A 22,833-nucleotide genomic window follows, 5' to 3' on the forward strand; every position below is an offset into this window, starting at 1 on the left:
TCTCACCACAAAGATAACAACCTACACAATTTGGAATGCCTTTTTTTCATTCCTCAAAGTTTTTGTGGAAATTAGAAGGCTGGTAATGATTGCCTCGATACTCATTACCTCAATGGGGAACAAAATTACCTTTGTTTGTATTGTTATCCACCCTGGGAGGAAAATTTTTGATCTTGTTGTCGCTCTCCTTCCTAGAATCATCCCAAAAATCCATCAACAATTCAACCACAACAATTAATCATCTACATCATTGACTTGACGTCTTTACAGTTCTTGTTTGGTCTAGTTTTGGAGGCCATCCAAGAAATAAAATGAAAGATCTTCGCTGGTCAAGTTTAAAATCTAGAGAGTGAGCTTTGTGAGCTTATTTACAAGTCACGAATGGAGGAAGTTTGTTTCAGTTCTCTCAACTTCCTATGAACTTTGTGCACTAAATTTTGAGGATAAAATTGTCTTTTTAAATCCTCCTTGAACTACTCCCAATTGTCAATAGAACAGGTTCTACGCTACCACAACATCACAGTATCGCTCAAATACATTATTATCGTTCTAATCTTTGCAGTCTCATTAACAATGTTCACATGTTCAAAATAGGCATCCACTTCCAGAAGAAGTTCTCAACATCTTGAGCACTTCTTTCACCACGAAACTCATTTGTCTTAGGAGTCAATACATGTTTTTTGGACAGTCACTAGACCACGCCCACCTACGAGTGTAGATTCTTCCACCTGCTGCCTCAACGCCTCAAGCTCTCTATGAAACACTAAAAGAGTTTTAGTGAGCTTGAGCTCAAGGTTGGTTAGTCCTTCCTTGTGCTCTTCTCCTTGTTCAATAAGGTTCTCTTAACTCCGTCGAGTCCTTCAAGGGAAACGAACTCAAGAGAACTGAAGTTGTTCTCAACAACAATAATATGCCTATTCAAGGTTACCAAACCATCTTCGACGCTTATATTCTTCTTGTCAAGGTGGCTAGTTGTTAAACCATCTCCTTCCTCAACAATGTGGCTCTTGCCAGTAATTGGTGGTGAGAAGTGTCTTTCACACTAATCTTGTCACATTTACTAGCAGCATCCTTCCTAACCTCTTTGATCTTTCTCATAAGCTACTTTTTCCTTGCGTTGTGACTTCGTTGCCATATTTGAAACCAATGCTCTGATACCACTTGTCATGGGCTTATTTTCAAAGATGCATGAGATTGCCTTGTAAGACAATAAAGCTCCTCAAAGGCTTCAGTCCCTAAACAACACACAAGCACCAACGTTCTTAAATAATGTAGTTCACAAAATGCAAAGCAAGCAAGTAAGAACTTAGAAAGAACAAGAGTTTGCGCTAATTTTCAGATTTTTATTTAAGAGTGAAAAACAAGACTAAGTTGTCCCAAGGGACTTATAAAACATATATAAAAATACATACAAGTAAAAGGGTGGAAATTCCCAAGGAAAATACTACAACAAGCTGTCATTCGAAATGGGGAAAGAATTGGTAAGAGCTAGTCAACTCAGTTTCCTAAAATGGCAAAATGTCTCTTCAAGGTAAGCTTTATTTGACCCTTCGGTAATCTGTTGGATAAAAGGGCTTGCCATGGGCAATGGATGACTTCTATGCTGATCCAGATAATCTTCCAAGGCTGGAAATACATTGTCATAGAGACTTAGGCTCATGGAAGCCAAATTTGAATCTGTCCCAACCTTGGAATTATGGGAAATCATTGTGGACGCTTGCGGGGCTTTACAAAAGGAATCCATTGATGAATGCACACATACCTTGATAATCAAAGTCCAAAAGTTGTGGATATTGATCTTTGAACCCTATCTTGATGGAGAGAAAGACCCTTGAGAGAAAATTTTAGTGACTTAGAGAAATTTGAGAGATTTAGAGGGAATGTCGAAAGTTTGAAGGGTTTGGGTAGTTATAGGATGTCCAAATTATCCCAAAATGATGTAGTTTAGCAGTTAAAAGAATGGAAAATGTCCAAACTAACCCTAGATTAATTCTGTCGGAATGACTTACAGATGGGATCGACGGTTTGTAAGGTTTCCTATGGTTCATCAAAAGTGTTCGTAGAAGTTGTGTACAAAAACTTAACCTACTGTAATTGACCATCGATCCTACGACTCAAGTCTACGAATCGTAGACTCCCCTACGAGTCGTAAGGACCATTCATCCTACACAACTTTACAAATCCAAAAATCCAACTCTCTGAACCTCACTCTACGAGCCATCCTACGACTCATAGAACTTCCTACGGTTCGTAAGACCCTCTCGTGGAATTTAACTTGAGCTGCTGGAAATTGATATTTCGCAAGAATCTTCCTACGACCCCTATCTACGAACCGTAGGATGTTGTACGGTCTGTAAATCTCACTCATTGATTGATCTGACACTTAGCCAACTTTTCAAATCTCAGGGTCTTTCCTATGATCCCCTCCTACGAGCCGTAGAGTCTTATATGGTCGGTAGAAGCTACTCGTAAGTTGAACCCCAAACTTACTCATTTTTTCCAATTCTATTACCCCACCTACGAGACCTTCCTACGGTCCTTAAGATTTTATATGGCCCGTGGGTTGGCTCGTAGGACCTACACCAACAACCTTTTCTGCAACATCTTCTTTTCGTTTTGACTTTTCAACTTTCGAGGTCTTACAAAATTATTCCTTATTTTGCGAGATAATCGAATTCTTATGCCTCAACTAGCCACAATCAATCAAGTCAATTCACATATTGAATTTCACCATTTTCCTCAAACAAAGCCTGCAAATAATCATGAAAATCAGTTAAAGAATCAATATATTTCTCAAACATATTACCTGGTCCCCACATAGATACTCGTCACCTCACCTATGCGATACCCCTTATCCTAAATCCCTAAATATCATTAATTACAAAACATACTCCAATCGAAGTAACTTACCTCAATCTGAAGCAAGTAGGTCAAAAAATAGTTTTTTCCTTTCTCGAGTCTTCGAATGCGCCCAATCTATCAAATACTTATCCTAATGAGTATAGGAGTCCAATGATACTCTTATTTACATATAAAAACCCTAGTAAAAAAATCAACCTAGAACCCCAAATAGAGTGGGTGGGTAAAAAAGTGGGTGGGGCCAATTAGAATTAAAATGTGGTTGATTTTTCATTTATTAATAGTAAGTATGACACATGACTTTTAAAAGCTGAAAATGAAATTTGATGAGAAAAGTAAATATAGCTAATTTTGACGGGTGAAGGATAAATATAACTATGTAGTTTTAATGGTTGAAGGGTAGATATAGAGCCCGTTTGGATGAGCTTCAAGTTGGTCAAAATCAACTTAAAGTCTCTTTTTAGCTTCTGGACGTGTTTGCCTAATGCTAACTTTAAGCCATAAAGTTCTTAAAGTCAGTCAAAAATAAAAAGTTAGGATTCCTAACTTTTTTTTCTAAGTGCTTAAAGTCATTTTCTTTGACTATAAAAATTACTTTTATATCCCTTATATTTTAACTAAATTCTCAAACTACCATTTTTATTCTTTTAACCCTAAAATTCACATCATTTTCTTCATTTAAGCACTTTTATCCAAACACTCAATTGCTTATTTATAAAAATAACTTTCAGCATTTTAAAGTTTTAAAAACACTTCATACATAAAAGTTACTTTTTTAAGCCCATCCAAACGAGCTCATAGTTCTAAATATGACTAGGGGCATATTTAGTGAAAAGAATATAACAAGGACAACTACAATTACTAATTATTTTTTTTTAAGGAACGTACAGAATCTAAAGCGGATAAAATGAACTAAGGGTGTAATAGCTATTGGGATTAATGGGATTTGACAACCTGATATAACTTGACAATTGGCACTAGAGAAATGTAGTACAATCATTAGTAGGACTTTAATTTTCCAGGTAGCTATAGATTTGGTTGGTTGGGACTTTTGAGCTTCTCTTTTATCTCTTTCCTCAAGTCTTTCTAATTCCCATTTTCTCAAAGTTTATTTATTTGTAGTATGAATATATCTCTGTCGGACAAAAGAATGGAGACATATGGAGGAGGCAGCCGGTGGAGGGAACAAAAAAGAAAGGTGTTTGATTGGGAATTGGACATAAATAATATGGCACAAGACATACAATTTCTTCTCAAAGGCATGGTGAGTATAGTAGGAAGTAAAGGCAATATAGCTCTTCTTCAATTTGTACTGTTGTTAAAGAGCTTGAAGATTCAAAATAAATTTATGACCCTCGTTCTCAGGGTTCTCAACAAGGTATCAATGTCTCTTCTCTTTAATTTAAATATAAATAATTGTCCTTGTCTCTGTCTTTCTTTCTTATTATATGATGTAACTGAACTTGTAGGAATATGTTTCTGAACAAGAAAAAGGTGAAGCATTGAGTAAGATTTGGGATTTGAAGATGGAACATATGGAACTGATTACAAATGCACGTGCTGATTTGAACAAGGTACTCAAAATTGAAATAAGTTAATAATATTAGTGGCCAATTGATGGCTACATTTGAAACAATTGGATTGATGAATTTATAATAATCATCAATGAACTAATTAACTGTTAATATTTGAAGGATTAAGGACCTTTTGGGTGTTAGGTGTAGTTCATATAACTGTATATGCTTTTACTTAAAAATGTTATATTATCTTAGTGGAGGCATGAATAGTTTTCATTTTCAATGAGTTACAGTAAATGAACAGAGCATCATTGTACTTCCAAACATAATTATTATTAGTTTAATTGAAACTGCATGTATTCACTTATTCACAGAGAACAAATTGTGGGACTGATGAATTGTCAATAAAGATGGAGAATGACAAACGGAACAAAAAGCAGAGGAAGATAGAGAAATTAGCCGAGGATGATGAAAACAACAACATTATTGATAATGGAAAGCAGCTGGTTCTGTTGCAACAGGAATTGGAGAAGATTAACCAAGAGGCTAGCGGTGAGTTGTTGAAAGTTGCACAAAAGTACAATAGGATCCGCCAACCCATCTATGAGAAGAGAAGAGATATTATTAAAGATATTCCTGGCTTCTGGTCGACAGCTTTCCTCAAGCATCATGTACTTGGTGGGCTTGTATGTACTGAACAGGACCGCAAGATTTTTGAGTTTCTAAGCTCAATCAACGTGGAACTCTCTCAAGATGTCAAATCAGGTTATACCATTATCTTCAATTTTGATTCAAATGAATATTTTGAGAATACCAAGCTTTGGAAGAAGTATGGGCGTACTAAAACTACTGCATCGTCAATACAATGGGCACAAGGCAAGGGAGTTGATGAACTAAGCTTCTTTAATTGGTACAGTGAAGTTGATAAAAGGGATGAAATCGGTGAGATGATCAAGGATGAATTGTGGTCCGATCCTCTCATTTGTTTTCATCATGATGCAGACGAAGAAAGTGTTGATGATGTGGCAGTGAAGAACAATGAAGATGAGGTAGTGAAGGACACTGAAGATGAAGAACAAAATGACGATAATGATTAGGCTTAAGGTTGGGTCCTTGTTATTCACATGCCTTACAAATGGTTTTGCACTATTAACAAACTTTACAGTGTAATGGAAGAATATGTATTCAGCAGGGGCACTCCATAAATTTAGTTTCTTTAGAATTTATTTGAGAATGTTTGCAGACTGGTTATCCTTCTTAAAGCACCTGCCTAGCTTTCGCAGAACATTTCATTCCTTATTGAATACTAGGAAAATACACTAACAAGTAATCGTAGTACCAAAACACTAGAATGCAAAATCCGTGAGACTCTTAACCTATAGCATCTGCTTGGACTCTGTCTCATTGGATTTATCTGGCGCTTTTACCACATGAGTTTAAATTGTCTCATCTTCAGGTGAGTTTGTCTGAGTATGTTTGATAATTTGGTATTAATCTGCGGCAGTCATGGGTAAAACTTTCTTTTGTTTAAAGGTACATATAGAATTTTTATCTCCATATTTGAATTACTTAAATAACAGAAAGATTAGTACGTACAGCAGTTCATTGTCCGTTTATTCAGGCTAGGCCATCGAATGTGTGATCTCATCTCCTTAGCAAAGTAATAGGACTGCTTAATTAGTTTGTGGTGAGCTTGCTGATTATCTGAGAATGGACTATATTATAGCATTACAGGTATTTCTAAAGGTTTTTCATGTATTGTTTGCCTTACATTGCGCATGCAGTTTACTATTTAACAGTATGATTTTTTGCACATAAATCAGGTTATAATTTCTCATTGAAGCTGGTTCCAGGCTAAAATGACAGTAGTCTCTGATCAGTTTGTCATATATGTTACAATTCTGTCCAAAACACTCCGAACTCCGAGCTGATACCAAAATGGAGTTCTTAATAACCTTTCACTTTCCAATTTTCAACTCTACATCCACGTATCCATAGGAATCATTTCCTTATCCATTTCCCTTAACTAGCTTATTACTAGCTCCAAAGTTACAGAAAATTGGGCAGCATCTCCCTTATAGCTTCAACATCCTCGAGATTTCAACTCAGAAAAAATATCAACAATCATACCAACAACAAAAACCAGAAGAATATATATAAATAAATCACTTCAACATTACCCAATACAACACCAAACAACTAGCTCCAAACTACGATACCAAAATGGAGTTCTTAGCCTTTATTTCGTAAAATCTTTTACCATACAAAATAGAGGGTCGTGTTGATGCAACCAGCAGCACCCACACCAATTTTTGAGTACTTTCCAGCCCTGAAACACGCAATTAAACCACCCCAACCTGCAGCACCACAACAACAATACAATACTCGACTTCGATTTACCTACTACGACTTCAATTTAGTTTGTTTCTAACGTCAAGCATTCTTATACACTTTTTCTACTTACAGCCTCACTTAAGATATGTAATATACCCATAAAAACATCATAAAGTTCAATTTAAAAGGGAAAGCCTTACCTTGCCCGAAACTCACCAAAACTTGCCTCGAAAGCTCTTCTAGCGTGACTGAAACTTCGTGGCTGTTTGTTGTCCATTTGGGGCTGCTACAAACCATACATTTATATTAATAAAACCTTATTACCTTCTTGGTATACCCCATATAATTAATTCACAGAATGGAATCGGAGAACTTACCTTTTTCTCCTCCCAAAACCGTAGCTCTTTCTTCTCTCTAGCTTAAGTTTCTCTTCTCTTCTTTTTGTCTATAACTTTCTTGGAGATAAGATGACTTATAGGATAAAGATGAACTTAAAGTCATAAATTATATATATATATATATATAGGCCACTTTAGGAGGGGACACATGTCATCCCCTACGTGGTGACACATGTCAAGCCCTAAGTGGTGACACATGTCAAGCCCTCATTGGGCCAACACATCCCTTCCTCCAATCAAGGGCTGCCACGTAGCTGTTGGGGGGGGGCACCACCCTTGCTCCAACTGTTACCATGTGGCACTCTCTCATGCTGCCACATGGCACTCTCTCATGCTGCCATGTGGCACTCTTTTATGCTGCCACATGACACTCTCTTTCCCCCCTTGTGGGTTTGTAATCTCGTCTTACTTTATGAACCTATGTAATACTTGATACGTAAGCTTGGTATGTACTCAAGTAGATTAAGTATGTAAGATTTCCTAGTTTGTAGCTTATGTAAATAAGTCGAGTCCTATGACTCATTATTCGGTCTCTAACTTCTTCCGGATTCTTATAACTCTATTTCCAATCTTCTCTACTATGGGGTATCGCATTCTCCTTTCCTTAGGGCTATTTAATAGCGTTATAGATTATCCGTCTCACATGATAACTTCTAAGAAGCTTAAGAACCTTTCAAGAAACTCAAAACCTCTCAAGGCACAAAAGTATTTCAAGATACAAAAGTACGGGGTATAACATTCTTCCCCCATTTAGAACATTCGTCCTCAAATTTTAGCTCGTCTTATGGGGTTTTATGAGGATTTTTGGGATTTCTCTATAAATGTTGTCTTTCAATCCTTTTAGGAGTTTAGGCTACCTTTGGATATAAGGAACAAGTACAGATATCTTTTCTCTACCTCCATGTAATGTATCCAAAATATTACAACTGTATTGTCCTTATTGAACCCTTATTCCTTTTACTACATACTTACTCACTTGGACCTATACATAACACATACATATTCATAGGTTGCATAACCCTACTGGTACAACTTGTATGAGGTAGACGTAGTCTTTTCATCTCTGAGTTCATTCTGCTTCACCTATCTCATTCACATTGAAACTCGCTTATCCCCTCTTATCATACTTCTTTCTTTTCTTTTATTCACTCCTTGCTCTTCTCACTTCCAATCATAGTGTTACACCCCACACGCTTGAGATCTAAATGTATCCTAAGCTTCTTAGAAGTTGTCATGTAAGCCGAATAATCTGTGACACTATCAAACGACTCTAAGGAAGGGAGGATGTGATACCCCATGTTAGGGAAGGTTGGAACTAGGGTCATGAGAAGTAGAAAGGAGTTGGAGGCCAAGTAATGAGTCATACGACTCGACTTACCTATGTAAGCTACTAACTTGGAAGTCTTACACACCTAAGCTACTTGAGTACTTACCAAGCTTACGTAGAAGAGATTACATAGGTTCTTAAAATAAGACGAGATTACGAACCCACGCAGAAGGAGAGAGAATGACACGTGGTAGCAAAAGGAGGTGCCATGTGGAAGCTTGGGAAAGTGACATGTGGCAGCAGGTGACCCACCTACTTGGGGTAAAGTAGGTGACCCACCTTCTTAGAGGTGGGCCCCACCAAGGACACGTGGCAGCCTAGGAGGCATGATATGGATACGTGGCCCAATAGGGGCTGGACACGTATCACCCTATGGGGATGACACATGTAACCTCCTAATGAGGTGTATATATGTATGTTTAGATGAATACTAAGTCATTTTTCAGCCAAGAAATTGAACAAAGCAAGAAAAGAAAGCCTAAGGACTAAGAGAGAGCACCTACGACAACAAAGGGAAAAAAAGATAAGTCTTCAATTTTTCTCCATGAATTAATTATCTACGGTGTTCCTTAATCAAGTGGAGATGTATATATGTATCTTATGATGCCTACGGAATCACTTCTACAGCTTCACACTTAAAAAAAAAAAAGAGAAAGTTGAAAAAAAACTTAGAGAGCCAAGGAGAAGGGCTACGGGTTTGGCCACCTTGAGGTGAGCCTCAGACTTTCGTTTCATAAATTAATTATTTTCGGAATTCCAAAGTTATATAAATATGTTTAATAGCCTCAAATCACTATTTGGGGCAGCGAAGAAGTGACCCAAACAATCCACTCCATTTCAGCACATCAAGAGGTTTCCGAGGCGGGGTTTGGCGAGTTTTGACCAATTTCAGGTAAGGTAAGGTCTTTCCTTTCCATTTGGAGTTTATGGTGTTGTTATTAAGTGTATTAAACGTTGTTTAAGTGGCTGTAAACATGAAAATTCAATAAATATGATTGACGATTCAAAACAAACTAAATTGGAGTCGCTATAGTTAAATTGTAGTCGAAGCAAGGTGTTATGCTTGTGGTGTGCGGATGCAGGGTGTGGTGTGTATTTCAGGGAATATAAGTATTCTAAAATAGGTGTTGGAGCTGATGGTTTCATCCACACGACCCTCCGCTTCGTACGGTTAAAGGTTTTACAAAATAGAGACTAGAAACCCTATTTTGGTATCGTAATTTTCAGCTAGTTTTTTGGAGCTTGTGTGGTGTAATGTTGCCATGTTTTATGTGTATATGAGCTGAAGGTTATTGTTTTTGGTTGTCTGTAGTACTTAGGGATTTAATTGGAAATTCGTATAGGGCATGTCATAGGGGAAGTGCTTCCCGATTTCCGGTAACGCCTTAACTAACCAAAGAACTAGTCGAGAAGACGAGCAAGAAAATGAGTTCTATGAATACTTGGGTGCTACTTAAGATACTGAAAAGTCAAGGGTTGTTGATATTTTTATTGCTTCTGTGTTGAATAGGTTCAAAGGGCGACGGGGCAAACGCGATAAAGAGTAACTCGTAAGAGGTATGTGAAGCTTCCTCTTGGCATGTTTTTGGCATAAGTATGTAAAACTATCTTTCTTTCCTTTTGGCATGTCTTAGTCTTAAGTGGTTTGTATATGAAATGTGGGGGTAATTACATTCGTAAGCATCTCTTATTTACTTCTGAATATTGAACTCCTATAGTAGTTAAACTATTTCCTTGGAAACCTCTATATGTTAAAGAGGTACCAAATGTACAGGCTCCAAGTCTTAAAGACTATATGATAACAAGTGTTTCTGGATCCATGAGCGATTTTTCCTTACATTAATACATGTATAGGGTCTACGAGATTACTGTTTATATAGCCCATAATGGCATTTAGAGGGCACTCGATATGAATACACTACTACTCGGGTCCTCAGATGAAAGTTTAATCTTCTTATAAGGTCAAGTCTCTCATAATGTTTTAAATTGCATATGGTTACTCACTACTCTACTCATGCATACTTTAACCCTTCTATCATCGAGTCTTGGGCCAGGGTATGTAGACGTGCATAGTTCACTGCATTATCCACCGAGTCCCTCACTAAAGGGCCGGTACACTATACAAGGACATGATAATGCAATGACATGAAAAACTCACTGAGTCCCTCACTAGAGGGCCGGGTACATATGTATATATGTGATGATGTCTTATAATAAGGTGGTGATAGAGCCGGGCCTATGATGGTCCTACAGATATGATTCACCAGATCCCTGATAGGGCCAGCTATATTATATAATTTGAGCATGCATGTTTTACGATTCACAGGGTACAGGTACAGGTTTCTGATTTGATATTTTATCCCCTACTTCTCTATTTTAGATATACTTCTAGTTATATTATATTATGTTTTACATACTCAGTACATATATTGTACTGACCCCCTTTCTTTGAAGGGCTGCGTTTCATGCCCGCAGGTACAAATACTGGATTTGGGAGTCTGTCAGCTTAGAATTCTGTTTAGCTCAGCTGGAAGAGGCTCCATTATATCGGAACCTGATTTTTGCACTAACTACTGATTTATATAATTATTTTTGTTTATCTAGGGGTACGATGGGCCCCCTGTCCCTCCGTATGTTGTCGTTAATATTTTTAGAAGTCTGCAGACATGTGTATGTGGGTTGTGGATGTTAGTTTGGTTCAACTGGGTCTATATGATGTATTGTACGTGTTGTTATGTTGTGGTAGCCTTGTCGGCTTGCGTTCCCTTTCATGATGTGATACAAATAAAAGAAGCTACAGGTTTATGGAAATATTATCACCCAATAGGGTTTTGATGCATGCTACGATGTTGTTTATAGGTCTACTTGACCACAACTGATAAATGTGTATACGAGGGTTCAGGTCGAACCCCATTCGTGGCCTAAGGGGTTGGGTCGTGCCACATAGAAGGCTTGCTGTCCCTTTTCCTTGGTTATTCATCTATCGCAGCATCATTTGCGACCAATGCTATAGCCAACGTCTTGGCTTTTGACCCCACATGATATCATTATCCTTCACACGATCTCTTGAGTTATTCGATACCCTTCCCTAATCATACCTAACACCGACTTTTAATTTTCTCAACAACATACCAAGTTCTCCTCAATTAGGGCCTTACCTTATAACCACGTAGTCGTATTGCACTTTTAAGTTCATATTGTACGTTTCCCTTTCGTTGCATATCTGTATTCATTTAATCATATCTATCTTAGGTTCTTTCGTAGATTTCTCTTATTATTTATCCCATCTATGTATATCTTTTATTCCGCACAAGAGGGATCTTCTACTACCTCTATATTATTCAGAACACATTACTTCCACATAATCCTTTTTCTCATTCCCAAAATGTATTCTGTCCATCCATCTTTATTCGTATCATACCAATCATTCCCTAATACCCATTCTATCTCGTTGCTCATCCTTCTACAGCTTGGTCTTTCATAGTTTCGTCACTTTTAGCATTCGTATCTTTGGCTACACATGTCATGACCTATTGTTACACTGTCATCTCACTTTCTTCTTGCTTACTCCTTTTAATTACTCTTTCTTTCCTTGTGCTCGCTATTCTTTTCGTCATCGCATAATCTTTATTCGCAACTTTCCCTACGGAACTTGATAAGTCTTTCTTGTTTGTTCCTTAGCTCACTTCTCCATTTCACACTTACCCTTATATTCTTATTACACGGACCACATCCTATCACTCACCATTCTCTCACTAGGCTTTACTTATTTTCATAACGATCCTCGTTATATTCATATCATATCCTATTCGTATTCCACCTCATAGTATAACACTTCTTAACCTTTTTCATGATTCTTACTATGGGTTACTTACCCTTCTTAGTTAGTCTTATCCTTAATATCTCCTAAGCTGTCCTATTAATACATCATATCCATCACAATTCTGTTTCCCTTGCACTCTTCTCTTAATCATACTGTTACTCCTTTTAATTATAGCTCATCACAGTTTATCCCTGTGTATCAATTCCGTTGGTGCCTTAATATATCATTCTATCCAGAACTACCAGTCTTCTCTAAATCATCTCCCTAGGGTCATAAGTCTTTTCCAACTTCGGTTTACCATATCAATATCAACCTCCTAGTTTTTATTGCCATCAATTTAGCAATTAACTTATTTCTCGAGGTCAGCCATACTCGTGATTTAGCCAAATCTCATCATTATTGTGGGCATGACCTTTCAAGACATACTATATCCCTGTATCTCATTCTCTTTTTATTTCTAGAAAAATTTGGGCAGAGTTTCCTCTGTATTCTTACTATCTCAAACCTGCATGCAAAAAATACCAGTAGTTCCTCACAGGGCCAACATGTATAAAGATACATATATATGTATCATCTCACATCATATCGCAGCCACACAGGGCGCCCACAATCAATAGTATGAAAATGGACTTACCTCGTACGTCCACTGGAACTTCCCCTGTTACACTTTCCTGTCTACTCTTCCTTTCAATTTACAACTTTACATTTCAATTCTACTTCAATACCTTACCCAACAAATATCTTTCGTACCTTTGCTTACCTGCATTCTTTGTGACTTCCAATATCGTCAGTCACTTCCTTCCATTGCTATCATCCTTTTATTAACATCCAATGTTAATATAAGGAGTTTTCCTGTGACTCGGATCTATTGTATGATCTTAGATATAAAAGAAAGGTAATATCCTAAATGCCCTGTAGCCTCCTGTTTATACATATGGCGTGTAATACACCGATAAATAAGACTCTACTAGAAACGATCTATAGACATTCCGAGGAAAGACTGCTCTAATACCATTTTTTTCATGACCCAACTCCGTAGGCCATGAATGGTGCCCGAGTTGGGCACCCATACTACCTTTAGCCCCACTTAGCATGTTTTCAGAATAAACAAAAGTAAAAATCAAAAAGGGGTCGCTAGAGAACGCATGAAAACAGATATAGCACAAGAGGGCCATTAAGGCCATCACGGAACACAAAGCCCAAAATATATACATAACCCACATCACAAGTATACAGACCTCTACAAAATGATAGCTTAGTCATATGATGGGACAGGGCCCCATCGTACCCTTAACCAACATGTACAAATATACAATAGAAAAGTTAGTACCAAAATAGGGCTCTGGACAAAGGAGCACTGCCAACCAACAAGGTGGATGTCCTAAGGGAGCGGATCAACAAACTGAGCATCTATACCTGCGGGTATGTAACACAGCCCTCGAAGAAAGGGGGTCAGTACGGACAATGTATCGAGTATGTAAAGCATGTACTATAATATGTAAAGCTATTACCAGAACAAAAGGTGCAAAAATAAGCAAAATATCCAGAATATCAAAATGCTTTTAATAAAAACAGATAATGTATGCAGAAAAACATATGCATATCCGGACCTATTATGGGACTCGATGAACAAATTGTGGTCGCCACCCCATCTCTGGCGCCACAGCACATCATAACTTTGGAGTAGGAAATATCTCCATAACAAATCATATCATATCAGATGGTCATATCAGATCATATCATATCACACGTGTACATGGCACATCATAACTCCACAAATCAAACCCATGTACAGGGCGTACCTTCCCCCTCACGTAGGGGCACAACAAATAATGCAGAGAAGTATGCACGATAACAAAACCTGACCCGAGCTCGGTGAAGGAAGCATTGAGGCATTCATGAGTGGAGTAGTGAGAAACTAAATGCACTTTAAATTATTTTTTGAGACTCGATGGAGTTAACAAAATGAGCTATTATTCAAAAATCAAGACAAGAGTTGTATCAAGTACCTTTTGAATATCACTATGAGTTATATCCAAATAGAACTTTTGGAATCATATACACGTATCTAGGCACGATAAAATATCCTTTGGAAAATCAAGAAGTTGGCAATCCTAGCGGCTCTACGAATAAGAACTTCTTTGGAATCATATAAAAGTCATATACTTGTTTCATAAAAATTATGCCAAAAAGGAAGATTAGCTTTATATACTTATGTCAAAATATGCCAAGAGAAAGAACGGTTAGCTTTACATACTTATGTCAAAGACATGCCAAAAGAAGGAACGGTTAGCTTTGCATACCTCTTATGGATTACTCTCACCCACGTTTGCCTCATCGTCTTTTGAACCTATTTAACATGAGAGTAATACTAATATTAATAACCTTTCACTTTCCAATTTCCAACTCTACACCACGTATCCATAGGAATCATTTCCTTATCTATTTCCCTTAACTAGCTTATTACTAGCTCCAAAGTTACCGAAAATTGGGCAGCATCTCCCCTATAACTTCAACATCCTCGAGATTTCAACTCGGACAAAATATCAAAAACCATACCAACAACAAAAACCATCAGCATATATATATAAATAAATCACTTCAACATTACCCAATACAACTCCAAATAACTAGCTCCAAACTACGATACCAAAATGGAGTTCTTAGCCTTTATTTCATAAAACCTTTTACCATACGAAATGGAGGGTCATGTGGATGAAACCATCATCATACACACCCCTTTTTGAGTACTTTCCATCTCTGCAACACTCAATTAAACTACCCCCAACCTGTAGCACCACAACAACAACACACTACTCGACTTTGATTTACCTACTACGACTTCAATTTAGTTTGTTTCTAACGTCAAGCATTATTATACACTTTTTGTACTTACAGCCTCACTTAAGACATGTAATATACCCCATAAAAACATCATAAACTTCCATTTGAAAGAGAAAGCCTTACCTTGCCCGAAACTCACCAAAACTTGCCTCGGAAGCTCTTCTAGCATGACTGAAACTTCATGGCTGTTTGTTTTCCATTTGGGGCTTCTACAAACCATAAATTTATATTAATAAAACCTTATTACCTTCTTTTTATACCCCATATAATTAATTCATGAAACAGAATCGGAGAACTTACCTTTTTCTCCTTCCAAAATCGTAGCTCTTTCTTCTCTCTAGCTTAAGTTTCTCTTCTCTTCTTTTTGTCTAGAACTTTCTTGGAGATAAGATGAGTGAAAGTATAAATATTAACTTAAAGTCATAAATTATATATATATATAGGCCAATTTAGGAGGGGACACATGTCATCCCCTAAGTAGAGACATATGTCAAGCCTTAAGTGATGACACGTGTCAAGCCCTCATTGGGACAACACATCTCTTCCTCCAATCATGGGCTACCACGTGGTATGTGGGGTCCACCACCCTTTTGCCAGATGCTGCCACATGGTACTCTCTCATGCTGCCATGTGGCACTCTCTTTTCCCCCTCATGGGTTCGTAATCTCGTCTTACTTTACAAACCTATGTAATCTTTGCTACATAAGCTTGATATGTACTCAAGTAGCTTAAGTATGTAAGATTTTCATGTTGGTAGCTTACGTAAATAAGTCGAGTCCTACGACTCATTATTCGGTCTCCAACCTTTTTTGGATTCTTATAACTGTATTTCTAATCTTCTCTACTATGAGGTATCACATTCTCCTTTTCTTAGAGTTATTTAATAGTGTTATAGCTTATCCGTCTCACCTGATAACTTCTAAGAAGCTTAAGAACCTTTCAAGAAACTCAAAACCTCTCAAGGTACAAAAGTCTTTCAAGACACAAAAGTATGGGGTATAATATTCAATTATGGTGGTAGTGGAAAGGGCCAAGGCAGGCAACGATTTGTGGGACAATGTTCCACCAATACTCCTCCTCCAAGGTTCAATAAGATCAAGGGTGATAACCCAACGGTTCCAAAGGAGAATATAGTTTCTCAAGTTTTTCCCACTTGCAAGAAGTGCGGGAGGACTCACAAAGAGGAGTGCTTAGCCGGCTCTAATACATGCTTCAAGTGTGGTAAACTAGGTCATCATGCTTGCGATTGTAGAGGTAGTGGTGGTAGGCCTCAAGGGTAAATTTCTCATGCTCAACAGGCTCAAGGAGGTGACAAATAAACTAACCGCTTTTATGTTTTGCATGAGAGGCATGAGGTTAATGATGCACCTAATATTATTATTGGTATGTTAAAGGTATTTGTTTTTGATGTGTATGCATTGTTAGATCTGGGTGCAAATTTGTCATTTGTTACTCTATTCCTAGATAATAGGTTTGATGTGTTATCCAAAATGTTAGTATAACCTTATTTAGTGTCTACCCCCGTTGGTAAGTTGGTTGTTGCTAGAAAAATCTATAAGGATTGTCCCGTGTCTATCTTGCATAAAATTGTTCCTTGTGATCTCATTGAGTTTGACATGGTAGATTTTGATGTTATACTTGGGATGGATTTGTTACATGCATCTTATGCTTCTATAAATTGTAGGAATTGTCGAGTCAAGTTTTAATTCCCAAATTAGTCTACTCTTGAATGGAAGGGTCAAGATTTGGTAGTGAAGGGTAGGTTTATTTCTTTGTCTTAAGGCCTGAAAGTTTATTACTAAGAGTTTCATTTACCACATTACGAGGGTTAGATATGTCATCTCCAAAAGTCCTCCTCTTGAGTCGGTCTCCGTAGTCAATGAGTTCCCCTATGTCTTTCCCGATGACCTCCCGATATCCCTCCCAAAAGAAAAGTTGATTTTGGTATCAATCTCCTCCTTGATACCCAACCAATCTCCATTCTTCTTTACCGTATGGCCCCGACAGAATTAAACAAGTTTAAGGAATAATTAAATGACTTGTTAGAAAAAGGGTTCATAAGGCCAAAAATTTCACCATAGGGTGCTCCCCGTATTATTTGTAAGGAAAAAGAATGGGTCGCTTCGGATGTACATAGAATACCATCTATTGGACAAGGTGACCATTAAGAATAAGTACCCAATCCCTAGAATAGATAATTTTTTTGATCAACTATAAGGGGCAAGCCACTTCTTCAAGATCGATCTTCAGTCCAACTATCATCAACAAAGGGTGAGAGAGTATGATATTCCCAAGACGGTATTTCGAAATATGTATGGTCACTTTGAATTTGTGGTGATGTCGTTTGGGTTGACGGATGCACCGGCGGTGTTTATGGACCAAATGAATAGGGTGTTAATACCCAACCTTGATACTTTTGTTTCATTGATGAAATCTTGATTTACTCTCGGGGTGAGGAAGAAAATAAGAATCTCTTGAGGATTGTGATTCAAACATTGAGAGTTAGGCAATTATTTGCAAAATTTAGTAAATGTGAATTTTGGTTGAAGGAGGTGGTATTTCTTGGTCATATAGTGTCTAGTGATGGGATCAAGGTTGATCATAAAAAAATGGAGATGGTCAATAATTGGTCTAGACCTTTGTCTCTTTCAGACCTTAGGAGCTTTTTGGGTTTAGCCGGGTATTATAGAAGGTTCATTGAAGGGTTTTCTTCCATCTCATCTCCTATGACAAAATTGACCCAAAAGAAGCTAAAATTCATATGGACAAATGAATATGAAAGGAGTTTCCAAATTTTGAAAGATCGACTTACCTCCGCTCCTATTTTGACTCTATCGGAAGGATTGGAAGGGTTTGTGGTTTATTGTGATTCTTCAAAAATTGGTTTGGGTTGTTTCTTGATGTAAAACAAGTAAGGTCATAGCCTATGCTTCTAGGCAACTGAAGGTGCCTGAGCATAACTACCCTACTCATGATTTTGAGTTGGCGGTCATTGCTTTTGCTATAAAGATTTGGTGGCATTACCTCTATGGGGTACATGTAGACATTTTCACCGACCATAAAAGTCTCCAATATGTGTTCACCCAAAAGGACCTCAAGCTAAGGCAAATGAGGTGGCTAGAACTTCTCAAGGACTACGACATGAGTGTGCATTATCATCTGGATAAAGCAAATGTGGTTGCCGTTGTACTTAGTAGAGTGTCAATGGGGAGTGTGGCCCATGTTGACGAAGGGAAAAGAGAGTTGGTAAAAAATGTTCACTGGTTGGCTAGATTAGGGGTGAAGTTAAATGGTTAAATGATGGTGGTATGGTTGTTCATAACGGATCCGAATCCTCTTTGGTGGTGGATGTTAAGTCAAAACCAAACCTTGACCTGTTATTTATGGAGTTAAAGAATTTAGTGAGAGAAAAGAAAGTAGAAGTCTTTTCACAAGGGGGAGATGAGGTACTATAGTACCAAGGTCGGTTATGTGTTTTTGATGTAGATGGCTTAAGGGGTTTGATTTTGAAGAAGGCTCATAATTCTTCATACTCTATTCATCCCGCTTCGACGAACATATGCCGATACTTAAAAGATATTTATTGGTGGGGTGGCATGAAAAAGGACATAGCAAAGTTTGTGTCCAAATGTCCAAATTACCAACAAATGAAGGTCGAACATCAAAGGACGGGAGACCTAGCACAAGATATTGAAATCCCTACTTGGAAGTGGAAAGATATGAATATGGATTTTGTAGTGAGTTTGCCTCATACTCGGAAGCGTCATGATTTTATTTGGGTGATTGTGGATAGAATGAAAAAGTTGGCTCACTTCCTATCAGTCAAAACCTCTTATAGTGCCGAAGATTATGCCAAGCTGTATATTTAGGAGTTGGATAGGTTGCATGGTGTGTCGTTGTCAATTATTTTGGATCATGGTGCCCAATTCACTTCTCACTTTTGGAAATTCTTTCAAAGGGGTCTCGGTACTAAAGTAAAGTTAAGCACCGCATTCCATCCTCAAACCAATGGACAAGCCGAAAGGACAATTCAAACACTAGTGGATATGTTAAGGGATTATGTGTTAGAGTTCAAGAGGAGTTGGGATGATCATCTAATGCTCATTGAGTTTTCTTATAATAATAGCTACCACTCAAGTAGTACGATGGCGCCGTTTGAGGCTCTGTATGGGAGGTGATATAGGTATCCGATTGGTTGGTTCTAAGTGGGTGAAATGTCATTGCGGGGTCTCGATTTGGTTCTTGATGCTTTGGAATGGTGAGAGTCATTAGAGAAAGCTTGAAGACTACTTAAAGTCATCAAAAGTCCTATACCGATACTAGGAGAAGGGATCTTGAGTTTAATGTGCTTGATTGGGTATATTTGGCGATTAACCCATGAAGGGTGTGGTTCTGTTTGGTAAGAAAAGGAAATTGAGCCCTAGGTATGTGGGACCTTATAGAATCTTGAAACGTGTTGGCAAGGTTGCTTATGAGTTTGAGTTGCCTTTGGAGATGACTATAGTTTATCCAGTGTTTCATGTGTCAGTGTTGATAAAATGTGTGGGTGATCCAAGTTCCATTGTGCCTCTAGAAGTAGTGAATGTTAAAGTGGTCCCAGTTGAGCTTTTATACAGGCAAGTCAAGAGATCGAGGAACAAAGAAGTTGCATCCATTAAAGTCCTTTAGAGAAATCAACAAGTTGAAAGTGCTACATAGGAAGCGGAAGCGGATATCATAAAACGTTACCCTCATCTTTTTCATTCTACTCAATCCCAAGGTACTAGATTACTCATTCTCAAATGTTTAAGACTCATATGTTTCAGTTTTCACAAGTCTTCATATGCATGCATGTTCATGGAGTTGAAATTTTAAGTCATGTTTTATGCTAAGTTTAAAGATCTCATGTTTTATGCATTTCAAGTGTCATCATATTCATGTTGCGTAGCTAGTCCTCGTGCCATGTCCTTTTCTATGCTAATGATTCTCATTCGAGGACAAATGTTTCCAAGGGGGAGATATTGTAAGACCCAGGAAATTTGGAAAGTCCTAAAATGAGGAACAAAGAAAGACAATGAAGAAAACTGACACTAGGTGTCGACAAAGAGAGGCCATCACGGGCCATGGTATGCACCATGCCTCATTCTGAGCCACCGTGGTGGTGATTCAGAAGCTTAGACCTGCAAGGAAAGGACCACAATAAGGGAACACGGACCATGGTGAGTACCATGGGCCATGACGCCCTCCATGGTGACCCCTCCTCTAAGGCCCCAGGAAACTTCCCAAGGCAAAGGCCACGGACGACCACCACAAACCGTAGTGTGTTTCTGTGGTGGTCACTCTATAGGGCTTCTGTAGGACCAGCACTACAACAACATTTCACTAGCTGTGATGCCCTTCACGGATCGTGAAGGTCTCCGTGAAGAAAGTTCAGAGACCCTCCCTACAAACTCCCTGGAAACTTTTTCTAAGTCAATCATCACGAGACCTCAACACGGGCCATCGTGGGCACCACAGACTGTGAAGGGTACCCATGAGGCCAGTCCGATCAGTTTTTAAAAAAGGGCATTTTGGTCTTTTCTTGTGTTTTAATATTGAAGTGTGGTCGTTTTGGGGACTAAATTGACCTATCTAAAATCCCTAAACTCTCTCCAAGCCCTCATTCTCACACTTAGAATCAAGACACACAAATTCTCTCCTCCCAAGTTCTCCCAAAAGTTTCAAGCCAAGTTAGGGTTTCATTTCAAGGCATCTTCAAGTCTCCATTCCTTCACAAGATTTAATTAGGAATTTTGTTTCCCCATGGTATGTGGGTCTCATTCATGGGTTCTTTCACCCGTGGAGACCAAATGTTTTCTCTACTAGATATTTCAATTTTAAATAATAAAATCGTATTGATTTTTATATGATGATTCCAAATGCATAGATTATTGTCTATTTGAAGCTTAATTATCTATATTGATATATATTGACTCTCAATTTTATGAAAAGGATGATTTGTCAAGTTCCTTATATGAAGGCATGAAAGTAGTTTTAAAGTGTTTGTGGTGGGTTTTTTAAGATGTTTTTAATTGATGCATTTTCCATCACTCTCATGCTTGCTTGCATTGTTTAAATGTATTTGACGGTTGAATGAAATGAACCCACCTAGTTTCATTATGTTTAAATGTATTTGACGGTTGAATGAAATGAACCCACCTAGTTTCATTATGTTGAAATGAAAGCTTTGACTCCAAATGAAGGTTTTATGAAAGCAAATGTTTATGATTAAAGGGAGTCTTATGAAATGAAAGGACGATGATGACAGGGCTTCTTAGCCAAAGAATGGATTCTATATGAAATGACAATTCTCACATAGTTGAATCAAATGAAAGGTTTTAATGAGGTATTCCACTAAATAATGATTTGGTGTCTAAAGCTATATGAATGCTTATGATATTATGATATTTCATGGTATTGACTTAGCGCCGAATGTAGCATGTAGACGGGGATTTGACCTAAGGGGTCCTTAAGTAAAGTATCATGTTGCATTAACTATGCGCCAATATAGGAGCCCTTATAGGCTATTTAGGCTAGTAGATCTACAATTAGCCCTTAAATTAAATGATTAAAGTTGATGGAGTTCTACCCGGCAAGTAGTCTCCCCATGCCAACGTAGGGGGTTATGTTTAATTCCAAGTAGTCAATCCACTGAATAATGATTTGATGTCTAAAGATATATGAATGCTTATGTTATTATGATATTTCATGGGATTGACTTAGCGCCGAATGTAGCATGTAGACGGGGATTTGACCTAAGGGGTCCTTAAGTAAAGTATCATGTTGCATTAACTATGCGCCAATATAGGAGCCCTTATAGGCTATTTAGGCTAGTAGATCTACAATTAGCCCTTAAATTTAAAGTTAAAGAAATGATTAAAGTTGACGGAGTTCTACCCGACAAGTAGTCTCCCCGTGCCAACGTAGGGGGTTATGTTGAATTCCATGTAATAGCTCGCATAGTCTTAAATGTCGGTTATGGTTTTCTTCCCACGGAAGGAATGTTTCAAATGTTATTCTCATGATTTATTATGCATGCATTACACTATGTCTCATACTACATTGATGTTCAAGTGCTTCTTAAATGGTCATGCATTCCTACATACTTGGTGCATTTAAAATACTAATACATACTCTTTTGCCTACATGATATCACCATAGAGACCGGCGTTTCTCCACAATCTCCTCCACTTGGCTAGTTGATTACATTGAAGGCTACATAGTTGGTGAATTCCCATGTTTCGGGAACAACATCCCTTTTTGTTTTCTAGCTTATGACATGTGTAAGATCTTTGATTATCTTGTGGTACTTTTGATATTATATTTGAGGGTGAGCTAGGGACATGTTTTATCCCCCGCCAAGTCTAAAGATGTAGAGGTATTGTTGGACAAATAGACGATGCTTTTAATGGTGTTAAAGACTCTTGTTCTATGTCATATCCCTTCGTCCCGTTATCCCTTTTATTCACCCTTATTATTGAATGTCCTTACCTTTGAAAAGCTAAATAAATACTAAGAGGCTTGGGTGAGATACCTCCGGGTGTCTCATTCTCCATGTCACATCTAGGCCCTAGGCTGGGTCGTGACGCTGAATCATTTGAAGAAGCAACCTTCTTTAGTCACAAAGAAAGTTCTAGATTTGGAGTCAGGGGAACTACTGGTAAAGGAGTGGTCATGGGATCTAGAAACACTTATGGTGGAGGAAACATTAGC

At 37.9% G+C, this 22,833-nt stretch overlaps 1 protein-coding gene across 3 annotated transcripts; it reads left to right on the top strand.

Moving 5' to 3' along the window:
* Positions 1–3,806: 3,806 nt before the first annotated feature.
* On the top strand, positions 3,807–5,671 carry LOC129874041 (NAP1-related protein 1-like). Of its 3 annotated transcripts, none has more exons than XM_055949263.1 (4): positions 3,807–3,881; positions 3,982–4,237; positions 4,329–4,433; positions 4,751–5,671. In XM_055949263.1, exons 2-4 carry the CDS (start codon positions 3,983–3,985, stop codon positions 5,471–5,473), a joined length of 1,083 nt encoding a protein of 360 aa, XP_055805238.1. In that variant the 5' UTR covers positions 3,807–3,881; position 3,982; the 3' UTR covers positions 5,474–5,671. The 3 variants fall into 3 exon arrangements, with proteins under 3 accessions (XP_055805238.1, XP_055805237.1, XP_055805239.1); XM_055949262.1 differs by having other exon boundaries at positions 3,821–3,881; positions 3,967–4,237; XM_055949264.1 differs by lacking the exon at positions 3,807–3,881 and having other exon boundaries at positions 3,897–4,123.
* Positions 5,672–22,833: the final 17,162 nt, after the last annotated feature.

This window comes from Solanum dulcamara, chromosome 11 (assembly GCF_947179165.1).
Source record: "Solanum dulcamara chromosome 11, daSolDulc1.2, whole genome shotgun sequence".
In the NCBI taxonomy this organism is placed as follows: Eukaryota; Viridiplantae; Streptophyta; class Magnoliopsida; order Solanales; family Solanaceae; genus Solanum; species Solanum dulcamara.

Coding starts and splice junctions, on each gene's coding strand:
- LOC129874041 (XM_055949263.1), top strand. CDS start 3,983: ATGAATATATCTCTGTCGGACAAAAGAATGGAGACATATGGAGGAGGC. Junction 4,238..4,328: donor TTCTCAGGGTTCTCAACAAG/GTATCAATGTCT, acceptor CTGAACTTGTAG/GAATATGTTTCTGAACAAGA. Junction 4,434..4,750: donor CACGTGCTGATTTGAACAAG/GTACTCAAAATT, acceptor ACTTATTCACAG/AGAACAAATTGTGGGACTGA.